The 12,126-nt window shown below is 37.8% G+C and overlaps 1 protein-coding gene across 10 annotated transcripts in view; it reads right to left on the reverse strand.

Annotated features, from left to right (window-relative positions):
* The window catches only part of OSBPL9 (oxysterol binding protein like 9), a 167,941-nt gene that overhangs the window by 9,630 nt on the left and 146,185 nt on the right, over positions 1–12,126 (reverse strand). For all 10 annotated transcript variants that reach the window (XM_023188787.2, XM_023188779.2, XM_023188822.2 and 7 more), the window contains 3 exons: positions 6,405–6,517; positions 5,865–5,983; positions 2,668–2,753 (listed from right to left, as the gene is read on the reverse strand). In XM_023188787.2, the coding sequence (XP_023044555.2) occupies positions 2,668–2,753; positions 5,865–5,983; positions 6,405–6,517 (318 nt within the window). The remainder of the gene's footprint in view (positions 1–2,667; positions 2,754–5,864; positions 5,984–6,404; positions 6,518–12,126) is intronic.

The following is a 12,126-nucleotide window of genomic DNA, read 5'->3' on the forward strand; positions in this document are numbered from 1 at the left end:
TGACTAAGTTCCATCTATTTATCTCTGTTGCATTCACTTTTGGATTATCGGTCATGAAGTCTTTGCCTAGGCCAATGTCCAGAGGAGTTTTTCCCATGTTATCTTCTAGAATTTTTATGGTTTTAGGTCTTAGATTTAAGTCTCTGATATATGTTGAGTTGATTTTTGTATAAGGTAGGTGAGTGATGTGGATCCAATTTCATTCTTCCACATGGGGCTTGCCAGTTATCCAAGCACCATTTGTTGAGAAAGGGTGTCCTTTTCCCACTGTATGTTTTTGTTTGCTTTGTCAAAGATCAATTGGCTGTATTTGGCTTTATTTCCGGGTTCTCTATTTTGTTCCATTGGTCTATGTGCCTTGGTCTTAGTGTTTTGCTTGAGGAGTTGACAAATGTATGTATGTTTTAATTAATCATCACTTAATAAAAAAACAGAATATTTCCATTAATCCAGAAAGTTTCCATATCTCCCTTTCCAAACAATCGCCACATCTTACCCTGAGGCAAACACTGCTTCTGGTTTCTAGTATCATAGATTAAGTCCATGTAAGTGCATTGCTTAATTGTCAAATAATTGGAGATTTTCTCTATGTTATCAATTACTAATTTAATTCATGGGTGTAGAATATACACCTTGTATGATTCCAATTATTTTAAATTTATTAAGACTTCCCTGTATATGTTCTATCTTGATGAACATTTCACATGCACCTGGAAAAGACTATGTGTTATACAATTGTTAGGTAGTGTTTGGAAAGGCCAATTGGATCAAGTTGATTTGATAATGCTGTTTAAATCTTCTATAGCCTTCCTGATTTTTTGGGAGGGGCAGGGAGGTGGTGAGGGCAGAGGCTACTTGCTTCATCAGACCCTGAGGGATGAATTTGTGGACTTGGCTATTTCTCTTTTTAGTCAATTTTTGTTGCTGCATGTATTTTGAAGCTGTGTTATTAGGTACATGTATATTTAGTAGTATTATTTATTCTTGATAAATAGATGCTTTTATCATTACAAAATATTCCTATTTGTCTCTAATAATATTTCTTGTCTTAAAAGTCTCCTTTGATACTTACACAGCTACACCAGTTTTGCTATGCTTAGTGTTTTGCATAGATATCACTGTCCATCCTTTTACTTTTAACCAGTGTCTTTAAAGTTTCTCTCCTGAAAATAGCATATAGATAAATCCTGCTTTTTAAATCCAGTCTGACATTAAATGGAAAGTGTATTCTATTTACATTTAGTGTAACTGTTGATACAGTTGGGATTAACTCTACCATCTTGATAGGTTTTCTACATGTCCCCTTTGTTCCTTATTCTATTATTTCTCCTTTTCTCCTTTCTTAGAATTAATGGAGTATTTATACGATTCCATTTAATCTATTGGCTTTTGAACTGTACTTTTATTTTTTTTTTTAAGATAATGTCTTGCTCTGTCACCCAAGCTGCAATGGTGTGATTATAGCTCACTGCAGCCTCAAATTCCTGGGACTGCATGACCCTCCTGTCTTAGCCTCCCAAGTAGCTGGAACTACAGGTGCACACTACCATGCCTGGCTTATTATTATTAAAAAAATTTTTTTTTTGTAGGGACAGGGTTGTGCTATGTTGCCAAGGCTGGTCTCAAACTCCTAGCTTCAAGCAATCCTTCTACTTTGGCCTCTCAAAGTGCTGGGATTACAGGCATGCACCACTGTACTTGGCCTGTAAATAGTTCTGGGGGCCTCAAAATTTAAATTCTCACACATAAAAACTACCCTTAAATCTCAAATCTATACCCAATGAACAACTGGTATGTTCCATTTTTACTTACACATGTTACTAATAAATGCTTAAATTTGACTTCTTAAATTATCTGTTAAACAGTGCCATATTTATTTAAATTTCTGCCTTTTGGGAATTGGTTATTCTTTTAAATGTTCATCAAGAAAAAAAAATTTATATTTATCAATGTCAGCCAACGTATCCACTCAGCAAGACACTTCAGTGATATATATCTGGCTTCAGTAAACCACAGTCCGAGACTAAGGAATGCAGAGAAGATGAACTAACAACATTCCCCATTACAAAAAAATTTCCTGCTACCAGAGAAAGGCAATGTGAACTCACCTCCTTGTAAATCAATTTCACCTTTACATTATTTCTATCTCATACATATATGCATATATATTGCAAACTTTATATTTAAAATTTATAAATCATCTATAATTTGGAAACTATATTGTAAGCTCGAGGGCAGGCACTGACTTTTCCTTTCTCCAACTCGTAAGAAAGTGCATACCAAACAACGGGTGCTTTAGGAAGGTTTGCTGAAGTCAGAAAATTAAACTTCATTAGGATATAGTACAAATAATTTGACAGTGATTGCCAGTGCCTGGATTAAATACACTTATACCATTGGCCTTGTAAAATATTGGCTACCTATTAATGGGCTCTTGAGAATTTTTAAAGTGTTAAACTTGGTTGCCTAACAACATCACCACCATATAACTTAAGCAAACAGATAGGCATCCAGTGTAAACACATTATTTAATACCACAGAATACCCAGAAATGTTTGAAAGGTGACAAGGAATCCATCTATCCTGCAAAAAAAAAAAAAAAAAAAGGGCAGAAAGCTGCTGAGTAACATCTGGAAAAGTTGGAAACTACCATATACAGTCAAATACCTCACAAACAGGTCCGGATGTGCAAAAAAGTCTGCATACATTTCTAAAAGAGATCTTCTTTCAAGAATAAACGTTGGAAGAACTACCTGAAAAACATACACATTTGACCCTTGAAGATCAAATTTCTCTTCAGATAAACAGATTAAAAAAAAAAAGAAAGAAAACAAAACAAAACACCACCTCATTCAAATCATGGTAACATCCACCACATATTGCCCAGGCATGCTCCAAAAACTTATTCTCAACCTGTCAGATTCAGAAATGACCATTAAACTGCCCAGCAGATCAAAAACAGAGAAGGGGTTTTGAATGTTCAAATGTCACTTCCTCTGTGCAACTTCCTTTTTCTCCCTAAGTATGGTAACAGCAACGAATTACTCAACAAACTCACTCAGAGGAATCCTTTGATGCCTCCTATCTGCTGGACATCACATATACATTATTTTATTATTTGTATATTACATACACATTATCTCACAATAGCCCAATGATGAACAAATTATTACAGTGAAGAAATAAAGCCTAGAGAAGAGGAAGGCTGTGATAAAAGAACAAGACATGGAGACGAGAGAGAGAAAAAAAAAAAAAAAGACAAGGAAAGGCTAGGAAAAGGGGTGTGACAGGGATTAATCAGTGAACCAGTGTGGCTGGATATATAATGAAAATATAAAGTGGGCTGATGAACACAAGCTTGGAAAGGGACACTAAGACTCTAACACTTAGAATCTCTATTATCAGACTCTCAGCATTTAAATTTTAGGTAAACATTTTTCTTCCACAGAACACGTAAATTCATAATCCAAATAGGGTTAGATTAGCAGGTAAGCTTATATACTGACTTGGTACAATTTCTTACCACTTTAGATAACACAGAAATTATAAACCACCGAGTAAAAATGCTGAAGAAGAAAACGGGTAAATACCTTCAATGTATAAACAGCTCTTACAACTCAAGATGAAGATCACTACTCCAGGAGATAAATGGACAAAGGAACTGAACAGTCAAAAAACATTTTTAAAAAGTTTAATTTCACATGTAATTGAAGAAAACAAATATTTTGTTCTTCTACTTAGGATTTTTCTGAGAACTCTTATTTAACAGATTTTCTTCAATGTTTGTAGTGCTATACTGATACATGCTATTAAGTCAAACTGCTGTAACAGTGATGAAGAGAGCTGGGTTTAGTTGTCTTCAACCTGGGTTCAAGCGCTTGTTTAGCCTCTTCTTAGCTGTGAGGAGGCCCTGAAAAATTAACTCAGTTTCTCTAAGTACCTGAAAAGGAAGACAATTACATGTGCTGCTTATATGTTAGGATTGTTTTAAAGACTAAGTGAGGCTAAATGGGATGTGACTGTGTCGTATTTTTTAAAACTACAAAGTATTTGGAAAACAAACTCTTTTCAGAAAGTATCTGAAGTGAGAAAACATTCTTATAAAAGACATAAACTTAAGGCATTATTGTAATAATACTTTGGAATGCATAAAAGGAACCAAGATTTCAGAATCTGTTGGCAATCACAGCCATTTGTGCCAGTACAAATTTTGAAAATGACTTATTTTAAACACATTCAGTAAAAAATAATTATAATAATAGTCATAAAATAGCAAACTTTCAGTAGCTATGGACTCAAATATGGATTATTTGGCAGAGAAAATTATGTGAGGCAAGAATTACAAACTTGATTGTGGCAAACACATCCGGTTGCCTCTCCACATCCATGCTTCACCCCCAAGAATTCTGATTCAGTTCAGGTTCAGCTATGGGCTGCCATGGCCCTCTCCATGTCTCAAGGGGTGAATGTGGATTCATTTAAACCAATCATTTAACCTCCCCCTTGCCAGTGGCAGGTTTAGGCACGAGCATATGCCTGATACTGGCCAATGAGATTTAATAGGAAGCCTAACGAGCCACTTCTGGAAAAGAACGTCCTTCCTAACAACAACAACAACAACAACAACAACAACAACAACAACAACAAGGCAGCAGCTGTGCAATCTAATGATTACTGAAGCAATTCTGGGGACAAACTCCTGCAAATATTCTCCTGCCTAGAACATTCCTGGTAAGTGTGCTGGGCTCCACAAATAAATGTTGTCCTTGTGTTTCTGTTCTTAGATTAGGTGTAAAAGGTTTTATTATAGACACTTATTTGAAGGTATTATGAATTAGTCTTTTTCTTAATGGCCCTCTAAATCCAAAACAAAAAGGAGTTCACTACTGACAAAGACTATAGCACTGGAGTTGATTTCGCCCTAACAAAAGTGAGAACCCTAAATTTAATCAACTCCCCAAAGCTCGGCAGAACAATAATAAATATGAAAGCTACTAAAGTTCAAGCCTTCAAGACAAAGGCGGTAGTGGAAAGATTACAGGTTTTAAAATCCTGGAGCAGATTAGAATCTCAGTCTGCCACTTAATATGACTTAACATGACTCAGCCACATTATTTAACCTCTGAGTTTTAGTTTCCTGATGAAATGAAGTTAACAATAACAGCTACTCCGCGGTACTGTGGTGAGAATTAAGTGAAAGGAGGGGATTTCTGGCACAGTGGCAGGAATATACAAAGGCAACCATATACCAGTCTCCTAATTCAAGCGTGCATTCTATTGAGAGCTCCAAGTTTAAATTCAAATTCAAATCCAGACTATGGTAATTGTGCATGACTCAATATGTGTCATTTTGCATGCCTGTAATCCCAGCTACCAAGGAGACTGAGGCAGGAGAATCGCTTGAACCTGGGAGACGGAGGTCACAAATATGTCACAATTTTACATTCACAACCTCTTCCAATCCTTACAACCCTCTGAAACAGGTTACTATGTGTCCAATTTGTATAGAGAACCCTGAAGTCCACAGAGGAAGAAACAGAAGAAGAAACTCACTGAAGCCCCTGCGTGGTTTGCTAATAGTAGAGGTAGGACGAAAACACAGATCCTCTGACCCTAAGATTAGAACTCTACCAAGTCTTAATCCATACAACTCATACACACTGTTCTCTATGAAATTATCCTAGCTTGACTTATTTCACCATTTATAAAATTTTGTTTACTTATCCACATGTATATTAAATCACAAGAAAACACAAGTATAAACAAAAATTATGTCATTTTACTACATTTGCAGGCACACTCACCACACAATCACTGAGAATCCATACATACTCATACAGACTTAACAGCAAATTTGGTCTTACCTTAGTAAGATCCATTCCAAGCCTAACCTGTGACAAAAGATGCATGATAACACTTTTGTGCTCCTCCACAGACCCCGCCTCCGCATCATCATCTCTGTCATCATGTGAATCGAAAAGGTCTAAAATAAAGCACATCTTATTAGAATGGTGCTAAATTGGGCCAATCTGTGCTGATACTAGAATTACAATTGTTTTTTTTTTTTTTGAGATGGAGTCTCACTCTGTCGCCCAGACTGGAGTGCAATGGCATGATCTCGGCTCACTGCAAACCTCCGTCTCCCAGGTTCAAGCGATTCTCCTGCCTCAGCCTCCTTGGTAGCTGGGATTACAGGCACGCGCCACTACGCTCAGCTAATTTTTTGTATATTTTGAGTAGAGACAGGGTTTCACCATGTTGGTCAGGCTGGTCTTGAACTCCAGACCTCAAGTGATTCGCCCACCTCTGTCTCCCAAAGTGCTGGGATTACAGGCGTGAGCCACTGCACCTGGCTACAAATATTTTTAAAGAAAAAAAAAGTTAAATTATCAAAGGTCACTCACCAGCATCACTTGTTCCATTGGACATGGAAGAATTAAGTGATTCTGTGGTATCTGGGCGTTTCAGACTATTTCCCGAGCTGCTGTGTGTCAGGACAGAGGCAGATCCAGAAGAACTAAAAAAACATTAATCACCTTATTTAAGCTAAAGAAAGCAATTTAGAATCATAGTAAGCTAGACTCTTACAGTTAACTGGTTACATGCATGCATATATACGCTTTCGAATTCTCTTGATGACAAGGTCTCTTGTCTTATCCTCTATGCACAGGACATGCTCAACAAAGCCATGCTGATAGTCAAGACCCAGAGGTCATCAAAAATTAGCGAGATCTTTGCCTCTGCATTTAAGTTTAAAACTACAGTTCATTTTCTGATTTTGTTACTGGATATAAATCTAAATGTGTCACAATTCTTGGCAACAATTCCAGATACTCAAAAATGGCAAGTCTCAGAAACATGTCTTGTCTTTATGTTTGAGATCCTTTGATAAAGGCCCACATTGGTATTAACATTCTTCCTAATCATTAAAAAATTATACTTGAAATTATAAAATAAAAAAGCATCTTATTTATGCAAGTAAATTTATGCTAACTGGCTTTTATAAGCCAGTTAACAGGTCTAAAGAAAGACTGTTCTATTATTAATAGATTATTATACCTGTGATCATATTTTACCCACGGAAGTAAGAGAGAGAGAGAGTGTGTGTGTGTGTGTGTGTGTGTTTGTGTGTGTGTGTGTGCACGCGCATATTTATATTTTTCTTAAGAGAGAAGGTCTCCCTATGTTGCCCAGGATGGACGTGAACTCCTGGCCTCAAGTGATCCTCCCACCTCAGCCACCCAAGTCACTGGGTTTACAGGTGTGAGCCACCACACCCAGTTGGTATTTGTATATAAATAAAGGAAAAATCAAAAAGGCACATAATTTACTTATTAAATGTAAAAACTGAAGTCAAATTTCTCACACTGTAGATATTTATAAAACAGTACACATGTAACAGTCATATCACAACTCTACAGGTGTGAAAGCATATTATGTATTCTAATCTAATCATAGTTTGCCCTTGTTGCCTTCTTTTGTTTTTTTTTTTAAATTAATAAACTTTATTTTTAGAGCAGTTTTAGGTTCACGGCAAAACTGAACAGAAAGTACAGACAGCAGCATATACTTCCTGTCCCTACACATGCAAACCTCCCTCACGATCAACATCCCATACCAGAGAGGTGTATTTCTTACAACCAATGAGCCTACATTGACACATCATTATCACTCAAAGTCTACAGTTTATATTAGGGTTCACTCTTGGAGTTGCCTGTTCTGTGGGTTTTGATAAATATATGACAACATGCATCCACCATTGTATCATACAGAATAGTTTCACTGCTCTAAAAATCCTCTGGGCTCTGCCTGTATTAGAACACTAGAATATGAGGATATTCTAAAATTAGAATATATTATGTATTCTAGTTTGTCCTGGTTACTTACCTATTTTTCAAAATTCCTTGAGTAACTAAGTATTACTTCTTTGATAATTTAGTAGTATAGATCACAAGGTACTATAACTAATGTCCGCCTCACCAGTTTTGAGAGGCAATGGAAAATATGTCTAAAAGACGTAGGTAAGAGAAATCAAATGATCATTAAATGACAGAACTGGGGTCAAGCATGGTGGCTCACGCCTGTAATTCCAACACTTTGGGAGGCCAAGGTGGGAGGATCACTTGAGCCCAGGAGTTTGAGTCTAGTCTGATTAACATGGTGAGACCCTATCTCTACAAAAAATAAAAAATTAGGCTGGGTGTGGTGGCTCAGGCTTGTAATCCCAGCACTTTGAAAAGCCAAGGTGGGCAGATCACTTAAGGTGAGAAGTTCAAGACCAGCCTCATTAACATGGTGAAGCCCCATCTCTATTAAAAATACAAAAAATTAGCCGAGCATGGTGGCATGCATATGTAGTCCCAGCTACTTGGGAGACTGAGAAATGTGAATCGTTTGAACCTGGGAGGTGGAGGTTGTAATGAGCTGAGATCACACCTCTGCACTTCAGCTCCAGCTTGGGCGACAGAGTGAGATTCTGTCTCAAAAAAAAAAAAAAAAAAAAGTTAGCTGGGCATGGTGGTGTGTGCCTGTGGTTCCAGCTACTGGGGAGTCTGATGGGGGAGGATCACTTGAACCCATGAGGTTGAGGCTATAGTGAGCTGTGTTTGTGCCAATGCACTCTAGCCTGAGTGATAGAGTAAGACCCTCTGTCTCAAAAAAAAAAAAAAAAAAAAAAAAAAAAGCATGAAGATTATCTTTAAAATGCTTTGTGCCTCTGTGATATATCTCAAAATAGAGTCAATCTTTTAAATCAATTGACCTAAAAACCCCAAATGCTGTAATATATGAATCTTATTTTAGATGCAATTCCAAGGGTCCTATTTATGCTATGTTTTTTCTCCTTACCCATGGTTAGAAACCATGTCTGGGCCAAGTGAAATACTCAATAAGACTGTAAATGGAAAAAAAAATGGGATAAATTTTTAGCCATTTCATAATTTACCTTGTTCAGAACAAATGATATAAAGAAAACAGTTAAAAACATCTATGTATATAGGAAAGTTTTATCTGCATTGAGCTAATTGTCTAGAATTTATGCATAAAATCATAAAGTCTGCAAAAACAATTTAAAGCTATGTTATAATATCAATTTATTGAATACCTTGTATGTGCCATACACAGTATGACTATATCTACATTACGACCCTAAAATAAACACAATGACGCTCATAATACACAGATGCTCAGAGGTTCAATGACAGGCCTGAAGTCATACAGCTGGTGAGTAGTGGAGTCATTTCAAACACTTCTGGCTCCAAAGTACATGTTCTTTCCAACATGTACTTTAATTTATAAATGCGTAAGCTACACTGCTCAGTGACACAGTTACACAGAAGCTATCACTAGTATAGGTCTTTAGAAAAAGAACAGTGAAAGGACTTAAGCTTTCAAGTTCTCTTCCTTCAGAAAGAAAAAAACAAACAAAAAATAGCAAAAAGAAATTTGACCTCAGAGTTAGAAAATTAGCAGTAGCAGCTGATGACCAGCAGGTGTCACAAGCTCAAAAACCTACAGACGCCAGGCAGAGAATATGTGGACAGGACCAAGACATAAGATAATACAGAACTGGGGAGCCAGCATACCCAACCTGAAAGGATCTAAAGCCTTGTTAAAACAAAACAAAAAACAAGTCAACAGAACAGTGTGCTGCCCAAATAAAACATCTTCAGCCTATACTGGTTTGGGCTTCTAGATTAGGGTATACAAACAAGGAAGAACTAAATCGAGGAAGAAAAGGAACACAGAGTGGGTTAGTTGGACATAAAAACTTAACGCTGGACCCGTTCAAAGATATGTTAATGAACTGTGTGTTTATTATGGGACAGAGTACTGGGAAAGCATAGAAGGAACCTTAACAACAGGAATAGAAGAAGCCCATGAGCCTGTGCATGACTTTGTAGACCTGCCTATTACAGGTACAACAAGTGTTTTAAATGTTTTGATTTCATAGAAATTTTGGGAGAATCCCTTATACCGGAGCCAGAGAGTATCTATCAGTGATGTTACCAAGAGCTAACCACATATTATCAAGTTTTTACTGAATATAGTCATATGCTTTTAAAGGATGGATAGATGAGTGATTTACTAGCAAGTGATAGTCAATTGAACTTTGTTTAGAACAACAGCTAATGTATTGTCTTTAGGCTGGGCACAGGGGCTCATGCCTGTGATCCCAGCACTTTGGGAGGCCGAGGCGGGCAGACAGCCTGAGGTCAGGAGTTCGAGACCAGCCTGGCCAACATGGCAAAACCCTGTCTCTACTGAAAGTATAAAAATTAGATGGGCATGGTGGGCACCTGTAATCCCAGCTACTCAGGAGGCTGAGGCAGGAGAATTGCTTGAACCCAGGAGGCGGAGGTTGCAGTGAGCCGAGATCACACCACTGCACTCCAGCCTGGGTTACAAGAGCAAAACTCCGTCTCAAAAGAAAAAAAAGGCTGGGTGCGGTGGCTCATGCGTGTAATCCCAGCACTTTGGGAGGGTAAGGTGGGCAGATCACGAGGTCAGGAGATCGAGACCATCCTGGCTTACACAGTGAAACCCCGTCTCTACTAAAAATACAAAAATTAGCCAGGCGTGGTGGCGGGCACCTGTAGTCCCAGCTACTTGGGAGGCTGAGGCAGGAGAATGGCGTGAACCTGGGAGGCGGAGCTTGCAGTGAGCTGAGATTGCGCCACTGCACTCCAGCCTGGGTGACAGAGCAAGACTCTGTCTCAAAAAAATAAATACATAAATAAAAAGTCTTTAATTCTCTTTTAAATACAATAATGATAGAACCCTTCAAAAATTAATAATAACCTGTCATTTTAGAATTTTCTTCCAAATGCTTATTTTCTTTTAATCCCATTATTAAAAAAATTTTTTCCAAAATTAAATTTCTATTGGCAAACTGCTAATAATGGTTTCTTAATAGTTTACATTTGAACATTCAAAATGAAGAAAAGAAACCAATATGCTAAACTAAGCTTTTCTGCTATACTGGTCTTCTTTAGTTGTAGACTTAAACCTCCCTTCCACGTCTTAACCATATATATTCACCTAGACCACATATATTCCACTTTTTCCCACATTCAACAGCTGAACTGATCATAAGTCAAAAAACTTCATGAAGCAATAGTCATTTTCCATATATGTGCTAACATTTTGAGCAGTTATGATACAGTCATAATACAAATGCTGTATTTCTCAATTCATGTGTATGGTTAAGAGAACTAGAGTCTTAATGCAACATTTTTTATTTAAAGAAACCAGCATTCAAGGTCTGAGGACTGGCTGAAGGTAATTAGCTTGCAAATTCACATTTAATTATTTCCAAATTTGTACTGTCTTAAAAAGCAAAAACCCTAGCTATAGTAACAGTACCAGCCTGAGAAAGCAGAATTAGAAATAATTCCCAAGAAAAACTAAGCCAACTATTAATATACCTACAACAAACACAAGTAAAATGAAAGTATATCAGTAATTCTACTTTTTTTTTTTTTTTTTTTTTTTTATGACGGAGTCTCACTCTTGTCACCCAGGCTGAAATGCAGCAGCCCAATCTCGGCTCACTACAACCTACACCTCCTGGGTTCAAGCGATTCTCCCAACTCAGCCTCCCGAGTAGCTGGGACAACAGGCATGTGCCACCACACTTGGCTAATTTTTGTATTTTTTTAGAGACAAGGTTTTACCATGTTGCCCAAGCTGGTCTCAAACTCCTGGGCTCAACTGATCCTCCCACCTCATCCTCCCAGATCGCTGAGATTAGAGGCATAAGCCACCACATGCGGCTCCCTAAATTTCTTTTTGTTGTTGTTTGGAGACAGAGTCTTGCTCTGTCGTGCAGGCTGGAGTGCAGTGGTGTGATCTCAGCTCACTGCAACCTCTGCCTCCCAGGTTCAAGCAATTCTCCTGCCTCAGCCTCCTGAGTAGCTGGGATTTAAAGGCATGCACCACCATGCCTAGCTTTTTTTTTTTTTTTGTATTTTTAGTAGAGACAGGGTTTCGCCATGTTGGTCAGGCTGGTCTCGAACTCCTGACCTCGTGATCCACCTGCCTTGGCTTCCCAAAGTGCTGGGATTACAGGCGTGAGCCACCACGCCCGGCCTCCCTAAACATTTTTAAATAAAATTAGTGCCTTAA

Source organism: Piliocolobus tephrosceles, chromosome 1 (assembly GCF_002776525.5).
Source record: "Piliocolobus tephrosceles isolate RC106 chromosome 1, ASM277652v3, whole genome shotgun sequence".
Classification (NCBI taxonomy): domain Eukaryota; kingdom Metazoa; phylum Chordata; class Mammalia; order Primates; family Cercopithecidae; genus Piliocolobus; species Piliocolobus tephrosceles.